This window comes from Peromyscus californicus, unplaced genomic scaffold (assembly GCF_007827085.1).
Source record: "Peromyscus californicus insignis strain IS unplaced genomic scaffold, ASM782708v3 Scaffold_13__1_contigs__length_99412109, whole genome shotgun sequence".
Lineage (NCBI taxonomy): Eukaryota > Metazoa > Chordata > Mammalia > Rodentia > Cricetidae > Peromyscus > Peromyscus californicus.
The window spans coordinates 261187-285973 of NW_026294424.1; the positions used below are offsets into that span (position 1 = coordinate 261187).

The window sequence follows — 24787 nt, forward strand, 5'->3', positions numbered from 1 at the left end:
GGGACCCCGAGGTGCTGTTGCATGCCAGACCTGTCCACAGCCCTCCTGTCTTATTCCAGATTGTCACAGTCACCCAGGCTCTGTGGACTGTGATGTCTACCCACCTTGCTGGGCTCTCCTGCCTCAAGGCTGTCCCTTAAGGAGGCTCTGCACCCAAGCAGTGGAATAGAGGAAGGTGCTCTGGGATTGGGGGCCAAATTTCAAGGCTCAGCCAGCCGGGGCCCTCAGTCACCAACTATGGAACTCAAGATTCTGTCACCTCACCTTCTAGCCCGTGCTTTTCTCACACAGAGAGTGAAATGATTGACAGTTAGCTTTATGACCTTCAACAGCCTGGCAGCTGTGAAGCAGAAAGCAAGCAAGAGGTAAAATGTGTTTGTAAACATCTTAAACACCTTGAACTTCTAAGCAATTGAGTAATCCTCATCTTAGCCCAGCGGGGCCATGGGAGTGCTGCTGCTGAGACCAGATGAAAGGATGCTGCTCACTAAGCCTCCAGCCACTGCCAGCTCCTTCTCCTCATTCTGGCAATCAAGGCTAAATTGAAGTTCAGCTCCAATAGCTGTTGGGAGGAGAAGGAGCAAAGTCGAAGAGAAGGCTACCACTTCTTAACTTTCTTCTAGAGATTGGTGCTCCATGTACCACAGGTGGGCTGCTTAGAAATCCACCCCGATTTTCCCTACTTCACAAGTAGTGAATCTGATGCCCTGTGAGGCTCAATGGCTCATTTACACTGCAAAGAGTGGGGCTGGTCTGAAATGCAGATCCAGGTCAAATTGACCAAACCTTGAGTTATGTGGAATTGCTCCTGGGGTTGTGAGGGAGGAAGAAGAAGCCCAGATCGTGGTGAGGGGTTGAGGGACAGCAGCAACAGTCTGGTGGGCCTTCAAGGGTGTCCCAGTGTGTGATTAGGAGAGAAGTTCAGTAGACTTGGGTCTCTGCTCAAGTTGGGACTGGATCCTGGTAATTCCATCAGTGGTGGTGGGAACTGGCTACTGGTAAACCAGACAGTCGTAGGGAGTCGGTGGGAGCTGTGGCTGGGCTACAGAAATCTCGTATGTTCAGAGAACAGTGGAGATAGGAAAGTTTGAACAGCCAGGAACAGTCTCTGGAGATGGGCCACATCAGCTTAGGCAGGCCCCAGGGATAGGGTTTCCTCCTCCTCAGGAGCCTCCAGCTGAGAGAATTCAGACCATAGAGAATTCTGGTGGAACCACAGCCCTTTGTTTGGAGTCATTGCTGTCCTCTGCAGCAGCCACAGACCCCTCTTTCCCTCACCACACAGGTCAGCATGTGTTCACAGACATGGCCACAGCCTCAGCTTCAGCTCTGGGCTCTTTGATGCTGGTGACTCACAAGGTGTCTGTGAATTACGTGAACTCTCTAACCTAACCTGGTTCACGGCAGCATGAAAAAGAAAGTAATGGCAGGTGTGAGAGCTACCACAGAGATTCAAGTAGATGCAATCAGCTAGAGTCAGCTGTCATGGTCCCATAAGCACATGAGCTGTGAGCACCACTGTCGGATCATAAGTGCTCGATGAAGCAGCGTTTTGTGTGTGTGTGTGTGCTCTCGTGTGCATGTGTGTGTGTTTCAAACTATGCTAAGAAGTGTCCTCATGGATCATGTCATTGAATCTGGTTCTTACCTCTGGAAATAGTTTACCTTGTTTTTACAAACAAGAAACAAATCGAGAAAACCCACAGCGGCTTTGAAATCCTGGATCAGGTCTCAGACAGTCTGTGCATGAACATCTAGCTAGGGACTGGAGAGATGGCTCAGCGGTTAAGAGCATTGGCTGCTCTTCCAGAGGTCCTGAGTTCATCCCAGCAACCAGGTGGTGGCTTACAACCATCTCTAGTGGGATCTGATGCCCTCTTCTGGCATAAAGATGTACATGCAGATAGAGCACTCATATACATAAAATAAATAAATCTTTAAAAAAACATAAAAACCTCTATCTATGCAGCCCACATGTCTGGGCACTGTTGGGATGGGTGGGGCACTATATGGACACACGTGGGCCTGTGGACAAGAAAAGCACAACTCCTGAGGTCCACGACTGCCACCAGGATAGAGAGGTCCACTGAAATTTCATCTGCAAGCCCTCATGGTCCCTGTAAGTGCTGAGGATGAGTGACAGGTTCAGGAAGAGGCAGCTGGCCTCCCAAGGTGAAATTCTGTGAAGTGTGAATAAGCAGACCTGCCCCAGAGAGCAGCTATGAGGGCTGGATGTGATGCAATTTACAGAAATTTACATGGGGTCTCATGTCACTCAGGAAAGTCTTTGAATGCCTGTCACGGAGCACAAATCAAGTTGTCCTAAACCCCAAAGGGAATTTGTTGGCACACATAACTAATGTTGAACCAGCCATCTCATAGAATATCGTAAGGAAACCCAATTGATCTGTCTCTTTCCTTCACCCCTCAGCCCTACCTTCCTCCTGTCAATCTCTCCATGGAGGGTCAGCATAGACCAGCATTATGATCCCTTTCTTAATAATGACCTTAAAAGTGCCAGGTGCTGGGCTGGGGAGAAGGCTTAGTTGGTAAAGCACCTGCCATGCTGGCACAAGAACCTGAGTTCAGATTCCCTGGAACCCACATATAAGGCTTGGAGTGGTGGCTGCCTCCTGTAACCCCAGCCTAGGGCACTGGGGAGGGATGGACAGTGGGAAGTGATGGAGGTTGGTACTATTGCGTTCAGATGAGCTCTTCAACATGCTCAGCCATGCTGAGCGCAGCAGAAGCACGTTTGCTAGGGTAACCTTTAACCACTGAGCTCTCTCAAACACATGAATAGAAATGAAGAACAGAAGAATTCAAGCCAGGGAAGCAGGAAAGGATGGAGAACATGACTGATGTGGAACAAGGTACCATCTTGGCATTCAGGCCTAATGTGGCTTAAAAGTTGCTAGAAGACATGGGGAGGCAACCAGCACACACACACACACAACTTCTCCATTCACTAGGGCGCACTGACAAGTGTTTAAAAAGGCAAACCAAAATAGTAAGCCCTGTGTCTTCCACCCTCAAATCCTGATCCTGTAAAGGCTGAACCTGTAGAAGGCAGCTCTCAGGCTTCCCCCAGCCTTCCTTTATCCAGATCAAGTCTCCTCCCACTGAAACTTTCTCAAGGACCTGCTGCCCCGCCTCCCCACCGCCCCATCACTTTTCCTCTCTGCCAGAGAGCTAGTGACCTTCTGGGTTACCCAGGGAAGACCGGACACTATTGAAGAAGCTTCCAGCAGTGAATCAGGCACCGTGGGTGGAGTCCTGGGGACCTTGGATTCTGCTCTCAAAGCTGATGCCCCTTGTTTGTGTTGCCATGTTCATCCTTGGCAGAAAATGGAAACGCGATGATTAAAGTCTGTCTCTGAGCCCCAGGGAGTTCTCTTTGAGAATTATTTGCGAATAAGGTTTCCATCCTCTCTGGGAGGCTGTCAGGCTGGGGTTATTTTGGGAAGGAAGATTTAATATGATGAAGTTGCTAAAGGGGGTGCATCCCTGTTTGCAAATGCTTCCTGTCTGACTCAGATGTGACTAACATTTCCTGCAAGGCACCGAAGACACCACAGGGGATGGTGTGAAGGTTCAGGCTAGAACCTCAGAAGACATCTCGGCCTCTCCCTAGCTCTTCACCTCTGTCTGCCTGACAGCTGATCCCAGCAGGTCTGTCCTGAAAACATGCCGGGATCTCGATGCTTCCCACAGCCTGCCTTGCTGTTAGCCTGGTCAACAGTACCAGCAGCACTGGCTCACACTCCTGTGATAGCTCTCCCAGGGACCTCCTGGCTTCACTCTGCCCCCTCCTGGCCGTGAACAGCTCAGAAGACAGAGCAATCTTGTTAGATGTCAGGCCTAGTGGATCCTTTCTTTGTCATCTGTGGCTACCTCCCTCCCCAGGGGTAGAAACTCACACCTCCTGGTCCCAGCACACTCCTCAGGGACACCGCTGTCACTCCTCTCTACCTGCCCACTTTCTGCTGCTGCCTCCTGGTCCTCCACTGTCTCCAGCCATACTGACCTCAGTGATGTCTGGCTGTTCCTGTCTAGCCATCCATCCCTCCTTCACATCTTTGCTCACGTCATCTTCCCGGGCACACGCTCCTGGTCCTCTCTGTGCAAAATTACATTCCCTTCTCTGCTTCAGCTGTCTTGACAGCATCGATCAATACCAGCATTCCACGTTTTATATTGCTTATTGGGAAGATGTAAGAATAAAGATGTCACTGTGTTTGTCCCATAAGCCATAATCTAGACTGGTGCTCAACACTCAGTTCTGTGAATGGATGTTTGTTGAAAGAATAGATGTCTATGAGTGACTATGGCAGCTACCCTTGCAGGCATATTGGGTCATGGTCCCTGGAGTGCTAGATCTTCATTCAGTAGTGTGGCCTTGACTAAGGTACTTGCAGGTGTTTTTCCTCAAGATTATCTAACTGGAATCTGGACAGAGGGCTCAGTGGTTAAGATCATTCCCTGCTCTTCCAGAGAACCTGAGACCAAGTCCCAGCATCCACATGGTGTCTCACAACTGTATATAACTCCAGTTCCAGAGGATCTGGTGCCCTCTTCTGGTCATGTGGTGAACAGGCATAAACACAAATAAAAGACCACACACTTAAAACAATGATCTAACTCGTAAGACAACTTACACAAGTGAATATGCAGTGTTTAGGACAATTCCTGTTGCATAGTGAATCTCGGGTTTGTTAGGTAGCACCATTTTGATAGCCACACATCACGCAGGCTTTGAAAGGGTGGCTTGGCAGCATCTCTGTATGAGCCACTGTGGCTAAAACGGTAATCAGCAGGGGGTACCAGAGACACTTAGCTCACACTCAGCACTCTACATGTCACCTACGATGCCATTGGCTAACTGCACATTCCTGAGCACATACCACTGTCATCACAGGTCGAGTGACTATGTGTAAGAGCTATTGGTGAACCTGAGGAGCTGCAGGCTTGAGGGCCACTCACAGAAGAGCTACTCTACAGCTTTCTCTCTCACATCCTCTAACTTAAACATCCACCTTAATGATAGTGATGTCATGGAGGGGTGTCTGTGAGTGAGCTGAAGTTTAACTTCTAATCAGGCTTTTTATTTCTCTGTCCACGGAATGACAGATCTGAGAACACTGTGGCTGGCCTCAGCTTTCCTCCCTTTTATCATCTTTGACAAGCCTTTCTCATAAGACTCCACCAATAGGGTTGGACCTGTGAGGCCTTCAGGGTTAAGACAGGGACCATACGTGGAAGTTACAAGGAGAGAAATGTGCTCGCAAGAAATATTTCTTTTCCCCTTTTACAGTCAAGCATCTCCCATCTCTGGGATGGAAAGTCGAAATGGAGGGGCAGTCTTACTGGAGTCCAAAGGCCAGGGCCACATACTGCAGGGCACAGACCACAGCTGGGTCCCTAGGGAAGATGCACACTCAGTAATTCGAGCAGAGAGAGTGTGATGGGGGACCTGGTCACTGTCCTTCTCCACCCTCCCTTGGGAGGCCTCTCATACCAATCCTACAGCAAGGCAGAGAAAGGAGGAGAGCGGAGAAGAAGCAGACAAATGGCAGGCACTGTCCTGATCACACACACTAGCCTCTATTATCTGGGATTTCACTTTCCTACATTACAGTTACTTGAAGTCGGCTGTATTGGGAAACAGTAAGTAGAAAATTTCAGAAGCAAAGAGTTGATCAGTTTTAGATTAATTGCTGTTCTGAATAGAGAAATGAATCTCACGCTTTCCTACTCTGACCTTCACGGACTGTCCCTTCATGTAGCGTATCCACCCAATATACACTACACGCCCGCTAATCCTATTTAGCCATCTTGATATATCACTGACATAACTGGTTTTCTATAATAAGGTCCCTTTAAATTAGACTTAAAAAATAAAGTCACATCATTTCTGGCTAATGAACACATCCGTGTGGCTTTGATTTCTAAAGGACCGAAGGGACACAAAGTTCAGGGTTCCCTTTCCACTTGTGACCTCCAGTCCCTCAGTCCTTTCTGGAGACACCCAATGCTACACGGTTGGTGTCCTGCTTAACACACACACACACACACACACACACACACACACACACACACACACACACACGCACAGAATACACACATGCCCACACTCATACACATACACAGTCACACTTCTTTTTCCACACAGATCACTACATGGTTTACAGCAAATTCTGCACTTCGGCCTTTTTATTTCTCTCTTAAACCTCTTCCCACCTCAGAGCATAGAAAGATACTTCTGATTTAATGTTGGCACGGTGCCTGCGTGAGCGGACTACAGCTTAGTTTGCTGTTAGTGAACACTTGGGCCGTTCCAACCATCTGCTGCTGTGGGATGCTGGTGTGAGTATCTTGGTACCATTGCCACAGATGCAGAAGCCAGCAACTGTGAGACCGTCCAGGAAGGATGCAGAAAGGGAGGAACTTTGCTCAAATGCTGGGATGAGGCAGAAGTCACAGAGATGGTTGTCCTGGAGCTCAAGAAAACTTACTGCTAAAGGGAATGCTAAATCTCCTTTGAAAACCCTTGGTGTCTCATAATTTACAAAACATTGCAATGCTTCTTAATTGACTTAGTGGTTTGCTGTTTTTGCTGTTGGGGAGGGGCGAGGGGAGGCTGCTTCCTAAACTTTGATTTTTTTTCTTTATTTTTTCTTTAATTTCCTAGCCTCCTGACTTACAGCAAGTCTCTAACTCATCAGGGTCCTGGTTAACTTTGTATGACCTAAGCATGTGACCAGTCACGCCAGGGCTTAGATCAGAGCCTGTCACACAGCAAGGCTTGAATCCATGGGAGTTGCTGGGTTGGTTCTGCAGGCAAGGAAAAGAAAACACAGCCTCCTCACTCCTCAAAGACAGAGCCACTGCAGAATCCAGCCCCCCAAGTGAGGCATGAATCTCAACTGTGAGAGCTTAGGGACCCATTCCTGAAACAGACAGCCATCCTGACACACAGCAGTAAAAGTAATTACTGCCAGGGGAATCTGTCTGGCTCTGGTTGATGGTTCCAACCCAGCTTTACATCTCAAACTGTAGTTCATTAGATCTAAGGTGCCTATAGAGTATTAAGAAATATGATTGTTTTTATTGAGGGAGAGGGAGAAAGTGAGGGAAGGAGGGAAGGAAGGGAAACAGAGGGTCAAGTCTGCCAGCTAGAACAGTAGGATGCCACACTGGCTGTCCAGCTGTTCTGGACAACACACTCCAGGCCTGTTTTTGTTTGCCTGACTTCCCTTGGCTACTGATTCTAGTTTCCGGCTTTTGTCCAATCCCGAGAAGCAGACTAAGTGCCCATCAGAGATGTGGTACCAGTGAGCGGTACCACTCTGAGCCAGCTCTTCAGGGATCCCCTCCCGAGCCTCTAAGACACTAGCGCCCCTTTTCAAAGAGTCTTTGCATAAATCACTCTTCTAACACGGTTATCCAACCCCCATGCTAACATCTTTCCACTCGAATACTGAGTGGTTTCTGTTTTACTGCTTAGCCCGGCTCCTGCTTTGTGACTTACACCTTATCTTGATAAATGCTAAATAAAACTCAGAAGTGAGGAAATAAAACCCTTCCGCAAGGAATCCATAGCTTTTAAGTTGGCAGTGCCCTCTGTCTACCCAATTGTGAACCGGGAGACAGGGAGTGGATGGCAGGCTCAAGGTCACTCAATGTCACACAGAAGAGCGGGGGTGACCCATGACTCTAATTCCTAAGCCCATGCTCGTTCCACTGTCTGAATCTCATTCTACTGACCTTCTGAAGGAACTGGCCTCTCTGTTTTGGGGGATGGACAAGACACTGATATGCCTCATAGTGCCTTGTCCTCATCAAGCCATTTTTCCTTCCAGGAAGTACACGTTGCTGGTCAATAATGGATTTGCAGTTTCTGCAGCATTGCTGATGGCCTGCTCACTGCGGGCAGGAACCTTTGAACTGCTCATCGTGGGACGGTTCATCATGGGTGTGGATGGAGGTGAGACTTGACCCCAACTGGGGAGGAGAGCTGTAACACTCCCAGGGCTTGTCTGGAGTGGAGAGAGGTGCTTGGAGCTGAGATAGACTTGGAAGAGACTGAGATACTGGAACCCCACAGAAAGTGGGGCAGTTGGAGAGGGGGTGTGCTAAATGCCTCTCTATACAGTGTCATAGCATCCAACCTGAGGAAACCAGGCAAGGCAGAGCTGAGTCACTGCCAAAGCCCCAGGTGGTTTACTTTGTGTCTGCTGCCTACTTTATAAAATCCACACTCTGGGTGGTAAGCTGTGAGCTTGTCCAAGGATCCTGAGCTTCTGGCTGCTCATTCCTCTGTTCATTCACCAAGCATTAGAATACTGACGATACCCCACATTCTATGTGCTGGGGAGAATGCTGCCATTGGGGGCAGAAGGCATCTAATGATGCACAAGTCCTTGGAAGGAAGCAAACAGGGCAGGGCGGAAGGCTAGCAAGGAGTTGGTTTTTATTGTTGTTGTTTTTTGTTTTTTTGACCAGAATGAACCGAGATTGAGAACCGAGTAAAAATCTGAGGAATCAGAATTTCAGTAGAAAGGATAGTGCTGTGGTCCTGAGGTAGAAGGTGATGGGCATTTCTGAGGATGAGTAAGGGGCCAGGGAGGCTGGAGCTCTGTGAGGAGGGGAGTGCGGGAGCTGAGGACGGAACCAGGACCAGATGGTGCAGCCCACAGTTAGGACTAAGTGATTGTGCTGAGTATGAGCAGAAGCCAGAAAGGGCTGAGAGGGGAGGGGCATGAATTGTTGTATGGCTCAATGCTACCCCTTGGGCGCTTGGGTCTGAAGGTGGGTCCAGGAGTAGGGTCAGGAGAACCAGGGACAGCCTGTGTGACTTGAGCAAGACTGTGTGGCGGGGCAGGAAGGGAAGAATGGTCAGATTCTGCCAAGGGAGTGAGATTTACAGATTCAAATTGTCAAAACAAACTGCTTTTGCCCTAAACTTGTAGATCTGTAAGTTCTAAGCCTCAGTCTTACCAGTCAGCTCGAAGTGTTTTACACTCTTAATGTTTTAAAATTACTTTTACCAATTTTGCCACTGTGTGTATGTTGAAGCCAGAGGATGGCTTGCAAGATTAGATTCTCATGCTCCACTATGTAGCTTCCGAGAATCGAACTCAGGTCATCAGGCTTGGTGGCAATCACCTCTACCTGATGAGCCATCCCACCTGCCTATGTTGTGTACTCTTAATGCTGTCAGCTCATTTTGGGTTCTCTTGCTCAGTTTGAGATAGAATCCATGAATAGAGGGGTCTCACCCAACAGAGTATCTGAGGTTTCTTCTCATGTAATTCCACGGGCCCCAGAGTCCAGCAGGAGGAAGAAGCCTTAGCATGCAAACACTGTACAGTACATTAGCCACAGTCACTTTGGCCAAGGGAAGGCCCATGGTAGGAGCAGACAGATATCCAGCTGGGGATGTGTCTGCCATGGGGACAAGTACTGCAGCCTTCCTCACTGTCTGAGTCTTCTGCTGTCACATAGAGGGACCAGATAGCAAGGCTGCCCTGGTTGGATGATGCCAGAATTATCCTTTGTGTAAAGTACCCCATCTAGCAGGATCCAAGTCCGCCTGCATCCACCCCAGGTATGGTGGGGGATATTCTCGTCCTGAGTGCTGCTGCTGTGTGTTTAATTTTAACCTTGTAAGAGGCAGATCCAGGACTGGAACCAAGACAGAAGAAGGCTGCTTGACAGCCTCCCCGATGAGGCCTCTGCCAGGCTCTCTCTGGAGGTTTTTATATTTAGTCAGCCACTTTCCCCCTGGCTTTCCTTGCCTGCCTCACAGACTCATGCTGTACTTGTTGCTTTGTGGATTTCCGAGTTCGCAGATGAATGCGACTCTTTCACAGCCACAGACTCGAAATAAATGGCTTCTAGGCCTCTTTTCTGTGAGCTATTCAGAAAGAAGCAAAAGACAAGGAAAAATAAGGGAACTTTTAAAAAACACCCTGACTTCTGGAACACAGCCTCCTGAAGCTGTGCCAAGCCCCGGAGACTTCATGCCGTTTATTCTCACCAAACCCTCAGAGCAGAGAGAGCAGAGTGAGGGCATTTAAGGTAAGGGAGTTGTATGGGAAGACAGGAAAACTACCAGGCATGGGCTAGGTCAGCTGTGTGTTCGTAATAAAGACTTTAAATCCAGGGCTCAAGGCGTGGAGTGCTTGTCCAGCATTCACGAAGCCCAGCACAGCACCATACAAAACCAGGCAGGGTGGCACAGGCCACATGGGAGATGGAAGCAGGAAGAGCAGAAGTTCAAGGTCGTCCTTGACATGCTCCACTGCATACTGAGTTCAAGGCCAGCCTGGCCTATCTGAGACTGTGCTTCAAAACAAAACAAAGAATTAAAAGCCACGTGATAATCCTGAACATCCTAGAAGTAATATGATCTATTAATAAGACGCTGTTAGCTCAGCTTCTCACAGAGCATTGGAATTAGATTAGAAATGTAGAACATCTTTGATTTTTTTTTCCCCTAGGGGATTTGGAGAAACATCAACATACTACTTTTTATATAGAAATAAACATGACTCAATATGGCGTTAGAGACAAATTCACATAGATCAAAGAATTTAAAATAGGAATTTTGTGTTGGTGGGAGATTGAACTGGACATGGCCCAAGCATGACCTTCCCAGAGCTGCCCACATCCTCTGTGGTACAGTTCCCCATCAGCCACAGTAGGGGTTCCCCAGGACACAAGCCATCCCAGCTACAAGCAGAAGCTCCATGGTTTCTGTTGTTAAAAATATGGAAAGTTCCAGAAATAATTTATGAGTTTAAAGTAATATTTTTAACAACATATCATCCATCTGGGCATAATGATATTGGTAAAGACCCTATCGCCAGGTAATGTCAGACCCATAGGTAATTGAGGATAGAGACTGAACATGTTTTGGAAGACCCAAATCCACCTCCTACTGTAAGAAGTGACATTGAACTGAAACAGGAAGCATAGGTGGGAATCATCCTCAGATCTCTGAGGACAGAGGGTTTGAAACAAAGAGAACCACGGTCAGTCTTCGAGGACACAATGGGCCTAGAGTGCTCCCTGTGCCCTGAGCTTCACATGTCAAGGGAGGATGGATGGCAGGGGATAGGGTCAGAAGTTGAACAAGGCTGCTTCAGAATGGGGATGCTTATTGAAGACTAACCACCCTGGATAGATGGTACCAGGCAAGCCAGGATGCATCAGAGACCCAAACACAGGCTTATTATATGGCTTACCTCCTTCTTCACCACTGGCTTAGCCATAGTTGCCATAAATTAACAGCTGAATTTGTGCCAGATACTCTACCAATCCATATACATATATTCAGTTTGTGTTCCCATCTCCATAATGGTGATAGCTCCACTGTCCTTATATCTAGAATACAATGAATGGTTCAAGCTGCCCTCAACTGGAAACACCAGTGAGCAGATTCAGGAATTGATTCGTTAAGCTATACTTTATTGAGAGAGACGGCAGTCTGGCGACACAGGTGGCTATCACCCCACACGATCTACCTTCTCTGGGCTGTCTCCAGCTATCATATTTTTATGAAGAATCAGAATGAAGGCAGTTGGTCATCCGCGGTTCAGCCTTGCCCCACTGTGTAGGGATCGGCCTCATCTCTGAGATTCTCAGTGTCCAAGCAGCCCTCCTATGGCCTCTTGGACTTTCCTCTCATCATCGCCTTCTCTTTAATGGAGGTTGCATGTTCACTGCATGTCCTGTTCTCTAAGTAAAAGGCCAACTAAGAACAAATAGCAGTGTGTGCATGCCGAGCATATGCAGTTCTTTTTCCTAATACAGAGCACAGATGTCCCTCCTGTCTGCTCTCACCCCTACTGTTCTGGTGAGCTAGAGAAGTCAACACGACACTGTATTAGTTACTTTTCTGCTGCTGTGACAAAAATACCATGACCCAAAGTGACCTATGAGAGGAGTTTATTGCAGCTCAGGGTTCCAGAGGGAAAAGAGTCTATCATGGTGGAGAGGCATGGCAGCAAGCATGGCGGCAGGGACAGGAAGCTGAGAGAGAACAGAGAACAAATGGGAAGCAGGACAAGGCTATGAAATCCCTGTGCCCACTCCCAGTGTTGTACTTCCCCCAGCACGGCTACACCACCTAAACCTTCCACAAGAGCACCACCTACTGGGGAAAAATGTGCACATACTGGAGCCTATGGAGGACATTTCTCATTCAAAGTACCACACCCTCAGGGGTGTGGCCCCTGCTGCTTCTTCCCCATGGCAGTTAGCATCGCTGTGAGCTGACAAGTGCTATCCCATGGTCTTGGTGTAATGGGCAGGGACACATCAGCATCTGTAAGTGCTCATCATGTGACCACATGGGAGCCAAGGCCTCTCTCTAACTGCTGCTGTGTCTATTCCTCAGGCATCGCACTCAGTGCGCTCCCCATGTACCTCAATGAGATCTCACCCAAGCAGATCCGGGGCTCCCTGGGCCAGGTGACTGCCATCTTCATCTGCATTGGCGTGTTTGTGGGGCAGCTGCTGGGCTTACCTGAGCTCCTGGGAAAGGTAAGTGTGGCTTCCCGGACAGCCATGGCTGCTTTCGTCTCTCTGTTACCGGGTCACAAGGAGCCCTTAGAAGTCTCATCTCTAAGGTGGCGATTCCTGAGGGCTCAAGTGTTTTACACATCCATGGAGAAAAGTTGTAGATGCCTTTCACTTTCTTAGACTATAAATACTATATTAAAAACTCAAACCTTACAGAGTGTTCAAGTCCACTGCTCCCCAACCATTGTTGACAGCTGAATTTGCATTTGTACAGGCTTTGCCCTCTGCTCTAAAAACCACGTATGCCTCTTACCTGAATATTCAGTTAGCCGTGTTTGTGTTGTTTTCATAGGATCATGCCTTACATATGGTTCTGCAGCTTGCTGCTCTCATTTTACCCATTTTTCGGTATCTTTCGGAGATATTCACTAACTCTACCACAATCGTGAGTTTATTTTTTTTCTCCTAAATGATTGCGCCGTCTTCCCGTTTGCCTTGCTGTATGAGGAACAGGAAGGAGTGCGTTAGAATCCCAGCTCAACCACATACTTGCTAGGTGGGCTTGGGCTTGGCAAAGAATTGTGTTCATCCAGGTTGGTGTAGGAGTGAGGCGAGCCCGAGGAAGGTTTCCCAGAAGGTGAGGCCTCTGAGCATCCCCAAGGGTGAGTGAGGGTTAGGTAGTGGTGATGGGGTCTGGGAGAGAAAGTGTCCTAGAGACAGATGAGTCTATGGAAAAGGCCTTCAGATAGAGGCAGGGTCTGTGATAGTAACTGGGAGGGTCCCAAGAGAGCAGGAATGACCCACATGGGTGAGGAAGACGCATGAGGAGGGTGAGTGAGGAGGAAGGTGAGGAGCTGCTCACTGAGCCCAGCAGGCTTCAACCGGAAAGAGCAGGATGCTCCAGGGCCACTGCAGCAGGGCAGTGGTGTGGCCAGAGCCCTGGCAGAAGGGGCCATGAGGAGGTAAGGGAAAGGGACCAAACTGAAGTGGGAAGGGTGAGGCGGGCTCAGAGGCCCAGTAGGAGGCCGTGCCTGCTGACCCATGTGGCCAGAGCCAGCAGTGGCTGTGGGTAGAGAGCAGTGCATTGGCCAAGACCTGGAAGGAAGCTGAGTCCACAGTGTCTGCTTCCTGTGATGGGTGAGCCTGTGATGGGTGAGGGGGATGATAGGAGGGTGGCCCAGATGCTCCCTGGGGATACAGAGGCCTCTCCTGGCCACCTATGGGGTGAGTTCAGGAAGGAGGAGGACAGGATGCCTCAACTCACTCATGGCCAACACAAGGCAAGGACTGTTCTGAGTACTTAAGCTGTCCCTGAGGTCAACAGCTCTTAGCACCCGGATTCTGGCAGCAGGGCCCTGCAACGAGACAGCTTAATGAGCAAGCGCACCAGGAGAGTGCTCCGGGGCAAGGCTGCATGAGTTAGTGAGCCCAAAGCCTTACCCTTGCCTCCTGCCTAGGTCCTGCCTACAACTTAGAAGCTGGAGCTAAAAGCTAGAGGATGCAGGGCTCCAGGGCTTTGAAATCTTCCTGCTGGGCATGTCTCAGCCAGTGCTGGCTTCTCTGGGATGCTCAAGCTTAGGAAGAAGTCGTTATTCTGCCATGGGCTTCTTCTGGGTGCTTCCTGACCTCGCTCACTCTGGATCCAGCTCCTACCTTACTTACTCAGTAGAGAGTCCACAGGTCCAATATGTGGAGGCCAAAGGACAGCTTTCCACCAGGGGCTCTAGGGGTTGAACTAGGCTCTCGGGTTTGCAGAGCAAGCTCTTCCACTGGGTGAGCCATCCAGCCTGCCTTTAAATGTGCCCGCGTGTCATCGTGTGTGGATTGTTCCGTCTCGGCTGGTCCAGACTGCCTCAGAGCCGCCTGCCTCTCACCTCTCCGGGTTGACTACCAGAGCGGCTCCAGGCACACTCTGGTTTTCCTCTTTTTACAAAACCAGAAACAACACCTGCTCTCTACTTCCTGGTGTCTGTTGACAGACAATTTCCATGATTAGTGTGAGTGTGCTGGAAACAGTCTGTCTGCCGGGGTGAGGTCTCACAAGATTCGTTTGCTCTCTGTTTAAAGGTATTTTTAAGCTCCCAAAGTGAACATTTGTCAGTGACAATAAAGACAATGTAACAACCGTAGCCCGCCCTTACAGCGTGGAAGTGTGTACTAAAGCCAGCAATTAGTTTACTTGTTCTCCAGGGATTGAAAAAGTAAGTGCCTGCTTTACAGGACTCTAAATTCCTTGTCACCCATCGAACCTTTTGGATGGCGATCCTAAAGCCTTTCTGTTATCCCAGGCCCTCCTTAAGCCTCTGTCTTTGTTCATTCACTCAGTCAGTTAGCAAATGGTTAAAATATGGAGTCGGATGCTGGAGTCCAGCAATGAGCGTGTCAGATACAGTCACATCTTAACGAGGCTTTAGAGACTGCAAGAACTGTGTGACCTTTGGCAGGTCACCCTTTCCCAGCATCCTTCTTGGTAGCTCAAAGTCCCACATCCCCATGTCTCACTTAAACCCTGTTTCCTCTGGGAACACATCACTGGCAAGTCTGGTCTCTCCTGTTCTGGGGTTTCTGTTGGCTTCCATGTTTCCTCCCCCACTGCAGAGTGCATCTTGCTGATGGTTATGCACTGCAGTCCGGAGGCGGTAAGGTATCCACCCCCTCAGCAAGTCTGTAGGAAGTCCCGTCCGCTGTAATGTTGGGCTGGCTGCCGCTACTGCAACTACAGGGTAGCCAGACTAGATGCCACACTCATGGAAACCACAGGGAGGCAATTAGCCCGAGGTCGGCAGATAATAGAAGAAGCAGGACACTGACCTTGGTGTGGGGTGAATGGTTTTCCTGCAGAAGTGATGTGAAATGATGCCTTAGGGAAAATTAGGATTTGTGTTGGCCAGGGCTGGGGGAGGTGGGGGAGGGGACTGAGTGGAGGGGATACCGTCAAGCAGAGAGAACAGTTTAGGAAATACTAGCATTTGTTTAGCGGCAGAAAGACCAGGGATCTTGTTCCAGCCTCCACTAGGTGGGGGTCCCTTTGCTCAGGCTTTAGCCACCTTCTGTCTCTTGTCATTTTGATAATGGCCATTGTAAGGGGGGAGGTGATACTTCACTGGGGTTTTGATTTGCATTTTCCTGCTGATTAGCCCTGCTAAGTGCCTCTTCAAGTACCCATTGGCTGTTCTTAAAGGTTATTTTACTTGTTAGTTTTATGTAGATGTGTGTGGTTCTGAGTTTATGTATGTGTACCAGGTGCATGCAGGTGCCCTTGGAGGTCAGAAGAGGGCATCAGATCCCCTAGAACTCTGTTTCAAGTGGATGTCCAGTTTTCCCAGCATCTCAGTCAAGCCCAGAGGGCTTGCCCTAGTCCAGCAGGAGCCCACTCAGCTCAGAATTGCAGCAACAAGGGTCGACGGGGCAGATGGGATAGGGGATCAGTGGGTGATGGCCTGCGGCAGCCTGGAGGGAGTCAGAGATATCTCTGGGTGTCTGGTTTGTTAGCCAGGTAGAGTAGTAGTACGAGACGCCAAGTCAGGAGCCATGCAGGAGGAACAAGAGCTTTCGAGGGACAATGAATGGCCCAGGTTACAGACCACTGGGAAGCAGAGTTGACATGAGAACATAGGCAGCACCCCTGTTCCCAGGCTGTGAGTGCTGCCCCTGGAATAGCAGGGCACGTCAGCATGACTCTGGCCGGAAGGTCCAGCAACTATGCCCACCGCCTCATCTGGGCCAGCTGAAAAGGCATAGATTGCCTGCAAGTTGTCTTTTCCCGTGTTAGTTTTTATTGCTGTGATAAAAGAGCTGAGGGAAACATCTTAAAGGAGCAAACATTTATTCTGGTTCATGAAATTCAAATTTAAATTTCAGAAATTTAGTCCATGGTCAGCTAGCTGCATTGTTGAGGACTTGTGTTAAAGCAGAACATCATAACAGAAAGGCATGGTGGGGAAGATACCTCACTGCAGTGAGGAGGGAGGGAGGGAGGGAGGGAGGGAGGGAGGGAGGAAGGGAGGGAGACAGACAGAGAGACAGAGGGTAACAAGATATATTCTTCAAAGGCATTGCCACACTGAATCAGCCACATGAGGTCAGAGTCCTCATGATACAGTCACTTTCCCAAAGTGTCCCCTGGGAACACTACACTGGGGACCAAGCCTTCAACACATGAGTCTCTCAGGGGGACGCTTCACCTCCAAACCCTAATATTCCCCATCAAATTGGATTTTCTAGGTTTAGTTGACTCTGGCTAGAACAGTGGTTCTCAGCTGCGACCCTTTAATACAGTTCCTCATGCTGTGGTGACCCCCAAGAATAAAATTATGTCATTGCCACTTCGTAACTGTAGTTTTGCTACTGTTACTAATTGTAATGTAAATATCTGATGTGGGACCCCAAGGGGGTCACAGTCCACAGGTTAAGAACCACTGGGCTAGGAGGATGTGTGCATAGCCCAGTAAACATCTTGGGTCTGGATTTGTTTGTCGTGTTTTTCATGCCCACCCTCTGTGAAGGTGGAGCTTGGGTTTCTGATGAGAGAAAGGACATCAGACAAAAGTTCTTTCTTCATGTCCTCTGGGGTTTGTGAGGTACCAGCTGAGCGGGAGCCGTGGGCATTTCACCAGGTGCGAGGATTTCATTTCTTTATTTTAATCCTGTTTCTCACTCACCTTCAAAGATGGAGACATCTCAGCTTTTAAAAACGTAAAGGCTGAAAAGGGATGGTTCCACTCGGGTGGTTTCTTTGAAACACAAAGGAGGAGGAAATGGTGAGAGTTACTATGGGACCCGGGAGGGCAGAAGAAAGAGCAATCCCAGTGCAGAGTCAATTAAACTGATGTCACGAATTTCATCAGACCTGTAAAGACAGTGGTGGTGGGACAGTCCTGCGACATTATTTGCTTCCGAGGGACATGTTAAAAGGCATATGAATGAAGTATTTCTCTAGCAAAGATAAAAAGCAGAGATGTTGGATGAAGACCGTAGGCAGGAATAGCGGGGAGAGGTGTGGGAACACTTGGTTAGCTACTGTGGCTGAGGCATCAGGGCGGGTAAGTGGAAGCTCAGAGCTGGCCTCTTCTCACAGGCAGGGATGCCAGCCACACACCTCACATCCGCATTGTTCCAGCACGGACCCCTGCTCTTCATCTACCCAGCCATCTCCCTAGCTGTGTCTGTTTTAATCCCTGACTCTCAGACTATGTTATGAAAACCATTCACTTTTGCTTTCTTTTCTCTCCCACCTTTATTCCACTTTCCCTAAGTCAAACAACCTTCCCCTGTTCATATTTAAGGTGTCCTAAACACATATCAAGTTAGCATGTCCACATGAGTTCCTGCTCTGGACTGCCCATCAGGTCCCTGTGGCCTCCCCATTCTCTGGCCCACCCTGAAAGATTCAAATACTATGTGACTTTGTGTCCAGCATGGTGCCCTCTGCCTCTCCTTTCAAAGCTGGAACCTTTCCTTTGCTGATTGTCCCCCGGAACCCGAAGGACCATTCTCATCTCAAACAAAATCATAACTGAATGTTTGATCCACTAAACTGATACACTGATTTGGAAAAGTTGAGGATGGTTTCTGTTTTTCTGCTGAGAAGCATGATTCCCTACTCACTTTGCTTCTCCTTCATATTACTCAGTTGTAGCGACAGGAATGCTTGTATTTTATTTCTTTTTATCAGTGTTATTATTAACTACAGCTGTAGTTCTTGGATGTAAGTTTTCGAGACTTACACAAGCTAGGCCACTCACTGATCCCCAGCCCTGCTGCTACATTCTTTACAAAGAAAACAGACACTGTAATTGTGTATTGACTCCTAAGCTCTTCTGTTTTGTGGCTAATGGGATTTCTTTTCTGCATTTTGTTTTCAAACTGGTGATTGACAGGTTGGTATTTGCTGATCTGGGACTCTTTTTCACTTCCTAGTAGGGTCTATCACTTGCTTACCTAGATAGTTCAAAATGATGGCTGTTAATGGCATCCTCAGAGCCGTGTTCTCCTCTTCCTCTCCACTTCTCCCTAGTGACATCCATGACTGGTTGTGATCTCAGGATGCTGCCACTGCCACTTGACACAGTGGGAGTTTGTGGGGAACTTTATTAGAAACAACTGTCATGTTTTTCTCTTTTTATTTAAAGGTTTACTTATTTTTATTTTCTGTGAATGAATGAAGGCTTGCATGTAGGTATGTGCACCATTGGGTGCAGTGCCTGCAGAGGCCAGAAGAGGGCATCAGATTCCCCCTAGAACTGGAGTTACAGATGGGTGTGAGTCACTTATGTGGGTTCTGGGAATGGAACCCGGGTCCCCTGCAAGATCAGTAAATGTTTAAACCACTAAGAAAATTCTCTAGCCCCAATGATTATCTTAATTTTTCCCCCAAATTTTGCTTTTGAAAGAAAGTTTGACTCTTGGCTCATACATTTCACTGTCTTCCCTCTTGTGACATTTTGGAAGATAATTTTGACAGTGTTATTTCTAGAACTTTTAATTTTCCACATTCTGAAGAGACACTTTCCTAAATAATTTGTCATTTTGATTGCAGTTAAGTCAAACTACTCAGAGCAATGTCGTCAATCCCACGTAGTTCTGATTTTCTTATTGCCATTCACCGTGTTCTATCTTGTCTGTAGAAAGAAGCTCACGAGTACCTCCCTTGGGGAAACATGAAGGTTGATTCTGTGGTCATTTTGTGATTAACCTTTGTAAACACTCCATGTTTGTTTGCCTAAGAAGTATAGCTCCTTCTCAGTGCAGTAAAAGCAGATCCAACATGGAAAGTGGTTATAAAAGACCTTAAATCAATAGAATTACCCATGATATTATAAAGCAGAGATAACTGTGTCACTGTCACAGAAAGAGTGACCTTCCAGAGAAGGGCCCCAGGCAGTCACCACGTGACAGCTAGAGTATCTCATGCCAGGCAGTCCCAGGCTGCATCCCATCTGCCACTCACTTGCTGAGGTGCTTTGAATAAGTTGATGAACGTCTATGAGAGTGTTTCCTTATCTACACAACAGGTTTAATAGTGGTGTCCTGCCCATGGTTGTTCCACATGTCATGAAATACACAGCAAGCTTGGAGCAGACATGCAGCTGGTATGAAGTTGGTGTTAGCCACCACTCAGTTCATGCTCAGTACTAAGAATGAGTCACTTTAGTTTCTGTCCAGGTTGAAAGCTCAGCCTTGGAGAGGTTTGACTCCGGTGCCTACGGCACTGAGACAGTGGCCTGAGCTTCCTGGCTTTAAGCCCACATCTGTGCAATAGGACCTCTGGTCCCTCTGTTCAGAGATCAGGAGGGGCACCCCAGAGGGCAGAGCCCTGGGAAGTCAGCCCCTCTTGATCTCTGTTTATCTCAAGTGCACCCCGCCCCAAGGGTATGAAAGCTCTTGTTCTCAAGGAACTTTTTAACTTAGCACCCAACAGACTTTACTGAAATCCAGGAAGGAGAGAGCTTTTTGTTTTTGTCAAGAATACATTCATCTGGGGGAATTTGTTTCAAGCATTTGCACCTGATAGAAGAGTCCTTAGTCATCCTGACTTGAAAGTCACACCTTTCATCATTGAAAAGAAGATTCTCATGTGGGGCAACCCCTTGCCTGCTTCTATAGCCCAAGAAAATACCAGGTTGTGTGGGAATAGCTACAAGATGAACACTTTTGTATTCTCATTCTCTATGTCTCCATCTGTCTGTCTTTCTTCTTTATTTCTTTCTGTCTGTCTTTCTGTCTCTGTATATGTATGTGTGTGCGTTTGTACATATATATACATCAGTGTGCATGTTGGGTACGTGGGCAGAGGACATTCATTCCTTAGGCAATATCTATCTTTTTCTTTTGAGACAGTGTCCCTCACTGGCCTGAAACTCACCAAGAAGGCCAGAATAACAGGCCAGCAAGCTCCAAGAATTCACCCATCTCCATCACACTACATCATGCCTAGGGGATCATGCTTGTAAGGCAAGCATCCCCCCTGACCTGCCTTTGTGTTCTTAATGTCACAACAAAGTCTAAACACCATTACTAAGACACCCAGTCCTCTCAGTCTCCTCTTTCAGACAGGTTTGGATTTTCCAGGAGGGTGATACGCCGAGCATGATGACCCATCTTCCATCTCCCCTTCTCATCTCAGCCAACCTTCCCTGTCTACCCCTAAGCCAGGGGACCTAGGGTTAAAACACCCCCAAGCTCTCATCCCAAGCCAACCCTGAGCCCCTCCCAGAATATGCCTTCCTGCTTCTCCAGCTTCCTTTCATTTCCTCTAATTGTATCATCCTCCAAGGCCCCGAGGTCAAGGCCCTTCTTAAGGAGCCTCCTATCCTGCCAGGCACTGGAGTTAGCTTTTTCCACACAAGACTCCTTCCTCCACTTCTCTTTATTCCACATTCTAGTCAAACTGTCATTTCACCTGTTGTTACTTCCTGGAGCACATGATCAAAAGTCTCCTCTTTGTGTTGTCATAGATCCAAATGCAGAGTCTGCCCCCTCAGGGTGGAGGAAAGGCACCCTTTCAACCTTGAATTTTCTAGTGCTTCCAAGAATCCAACAGGACCCCACTGTAGTGATTTGAATGAGAATGGTCTCTATAGGCTCATATATTTGAATACTTGGTCCTCAGGTGGTGGAACTGTTTGGGAAGGATTAGGAGGTGTGGCCTTTACTGGAGGAGGTGTGTCACTGGGGACGGGCTTCGAGATTTCATGATGTTCCCAGTTAGCTCTTTCTCTCTGCCTCACAGCTGTTATCTAAACATGTAACCCCTCAGCCTCTGCAGCAGTGCCATGCCTCCCCACCTGCTGCCATGCTCCCCACCGTGATGATCATGGACTCACCCTCTGAAACTGTAAGCAAGCCCCCAATTAAATGCTTTCTTTTATGAGCCACCTTGGTCATGTTGTACCTTCACACGAATAGAACAGAAACCAAGACATTTACCCCATGCTTATGGCCTGAGTGGTGAGTAGCCAAGACTCCTGCTGGCCACCAAGTGCTCATGGTGTCCAGCCAGAGTGAACCCACCTCCCCTGACTCCCAGTTCTCTGCGCATCAAAGGCAGTCTCAATTGTGATTTAGCTCTGAGGCTTCTGGCTGCTTGTACTTCTGCTTTGGTGAGTCATGCTTCAGTGGGAGCGCTTTACCTCCAGGGTCAGCCCAGCCACACCAGCTCTATCTGCAAGCAAGGGAGCAGAGGAAGCAAAGATAAATTTAACAGTTCTTGAAGTCACGTCAAATGGAATTGTAAAGAAAGCCTTTGAAGCTTGTCTGAGCCTAGCTCTCTTCTCTCGGAAGGACCACAGGGGAAATGATTAGTAAGGTTGCCCTTTGAGGACATGGCTTTGAGTGGGAGTTGGCAGGGAGGCGATGCTAGAGGTGAGTCACAAGCCCCGAAGGACTATACCTTCATTCCCTGGCCACGTCGGCCACTGTACTACTTTCTCTGGCAAATACTGTCTCCCAAGTGCTGCTGTTTCCCAGCTGAACTTGCTGTCTCATGCAGATCCCATCACCACTGGAATGGGCCTTGGACTGGCAGGTCCATGGCATCCATAGCCCTTGCCTCCCATATAGTTACACATTTCTTCTCATGTTCTGGGCTTCTTAGTACACTAGACTCCAAAGAGAGGAGCCATGGAAAGCCTCTACAGATAGGACACTCACTGTTTAGAAAAGCAAGTGTCAGAATACAGAGGAGTGGCCTGAGGGACAAGTGTGACCTATATGGCCTTAAGGGAACCCAGGGGTGGGAGAGCTATGGGAGCAAATGCAGTGGAAATCTTTCTAGAGAGGGTGGCATCTGCCTTATTGTGTGAGGGACAATCACCCAAGTGGAAGGGAAGGGAAGTACAGTTCCAGGCAGAGAGAACATCCCATGCAAAAACAAAGAAATCTAGAGAGAGTCCAATACATTTGAAAACTGAGAATGCTTCAGTAATCACGCCTAGGACACAATACCAAGAGATAAGATGGGCAGGCCAGCTGCTCCCATGTGCCATAGCACTGTGGAAAGTGAGCTGACTTGGAGGTTAGGAAGCTGTGGGATAAAGTCTGGCCTCTGCTGCTCTCCAGCCGTGTGACCTGGACAAGTGACTTCAGCTCTCTGAGGCTCAGACTCTGTGTCTGTAAAATGGGAATAACCTACACTCCATGGAGCCAATGTCACCATTAAATGAGATGCTGTATATGCTGTGTTCGGCCCTGGGGTCTACAAATGACAGCCGTCATGCAAAACAGACTGTTGTGTCTATTAAATGAAGACCGTATTCCTGCCTGCATTCAGAAACCCCTGATTTGGGGGTCCAAGGTCCAATTCTGATCTGTTCTCATCTCTAGCACCATGCAACTTCCTATCCTTCCCTGTAGGCCCTGCTCTCCCACCATCCCATAATACTCAGGCATTCCCTTGGGAATCTTCTTGCTCCCTCCTCTCCATCTACACCATCTGCTTCAAGGAAGACCCAACTCAAACAACCGGAAGGTGCAGTTTCCCTGGCCCTTCTGAAAGGAGTGGAGGTGTAGGGCTGAGGCCAGCGGGGCTTCAGGCAAAGCTTTTCTTTATCCACTGAGTGCTCAGACAGATGGGGGGGCGGGTGCTTCCCTGGAAGGGTTATTCTGGAAGATGCCCTGCCTTCTTGTTCCCTTCCAACTATATCTTGACTTATCTATTGCTGTGATAAACACCATGACTATAGACATCTTGAGGGGGAAAGGGTTAATTTCAGCCTACATGTCCGTTCACAGTCCATCATCCAGGGGAGTCAGGGTAGAAACCTGGAGGCAGGAACCTGGAGGCAGGCACAGAAGCAGAAGCCATGAAGGGGTGCTGCTTCCTGGCTTGCTCACCCTGCTTCCTTATAGCATGCAGAACTACCAGCTCGGGACTGGTACCACCCATAATGGGCTGGGCCCACTCTCATTAACCACAAATTAAGAAAATGCTGGCTTTCCTACAGTCCAATCATATGGAGACAATTTCTCAGTTGTGGTTCCCTCCCCTCAACTGAATCTATCTTGGGTCAAATTGACATAAAACTACCCAGTGCAGGCATTTTTGAACAAAGTATATTTCAGTAAGATCTGCTGTCCTATCTCCCCAACCTCCTGCTAACTCTTAGCCTGCCCCCTCCAGTCACCTTCCATTAGTTTCTTTTCTGCATCCATGTCCCATGTATCCTCTGCTCACACCCCATCCCTCCTCATGCATTATGTATTATGATGGTCTTAGTTTTCATTGCTGAGACCTTTCGCTCTGGGCCTTTGCCTTTTCACAGCATCCCATGCTTGCTTTCTTACGGTAGAACAGCAGTCTCCCTGCATTGTGTCTCTCCTCTGTTCCAGAGCTCTTTATCTTTCTTCAGTTTCTTTGTGCCTCTCTCTTCTGTGCTACAGGCTCTTTCCAATGTCTGCTGCTTTCTTTCCTATTTAAAAAGGAGCTGAGCAGATCCTGGTACAAGTTGAGCCACCCCCTCCCCCCCTCACACACACACACACACGAATGAGGATGTGCACAGCATTTCCATGGTGACTGCACCCACATCAACCAGTGCTGGCCTTTTCTACTTTTTTTCCTCCAAAGGTCAATTTCTCTTACCAGAGCAAAAGATGCCTATCTTGGAGCCCAGGTCCACTGCAGGTGACAAGGGCTCTGGGCTTTATGTCCTTGTTATCAGTTTCATGCTTTGCTGCTGGGCCTGGTCTGCCCACGGCTGTGATCACCCTGGGTCCACTGATCGGGCAAATCGCACTTCTGTGAGAAAGGACAGCGCTGGTGCAGAAGACGTGGGCCTTGAGGGTCTTTCTCCCAGTTTCCATTTGCAATGCACGGCCTTGCCCTGTCTTGGGTGGCCCCTTTGTGTTGAGCCATTAGGAGTTTCTAGGGTGAGTATCTTGCATACTTCTGGGTACCCCCACAGATGCTTAAGTCCTCGCCCCCCACTTTGTTTTGCCCTCTTCAACACTGGGCTGAAAATCTCATTCCACAATTGTCACCAAGCCAACCTCTCACCCCGTGGCTACTATGCTTGTCAACGCCCATATCACCATGTTTAGGAATCAAAGATGAACAAACATACACTATCTACCTTGTTTGTTGGGAAGTTTCCTCTTTTTCTGGGATCCTCTACTATGCAATGCACAAACAAATGGATTTTTAAAATAATCAAATCATGAAATGCTGGATTGGAAAACACTCTAAAGAAAGCTTGAAACATCCATCCCTTAAACAGGGAACTGAGGCTCCCATAGCTCCCAATTGCACTTAAACTAG

The 24787-nt window shown here is 48.3% G+C and overlaps 1 protein-coding gene across 1 annotated transcript in view; it reads left to right on the forward strand.

Moving 5' to 3' along the window:
* The window catches only part of LOC128109038 (solute carrier family 2, facilitated glucose transporter member 9-like), a 141036-nt gene that overhangs the window by 31404 nt on the left and 84845 nt on the right, over nucleotides 1–24787 (forward strand). The window contains exons 5-6 of the mRNA XM_052736037.1: nucleotides 7863–7987; nucleotides 12407–12552. Of these exons, the coding sequence (XP_052591997.1) occupies nucleotides 7863–7987; nucleotides 12407–12552 (271 nt within the window). The remainder of the gene's footprint in view (nucleotides 1–7862; nucleotides 7988–12406; nucleotides 12553–24787) is intronic.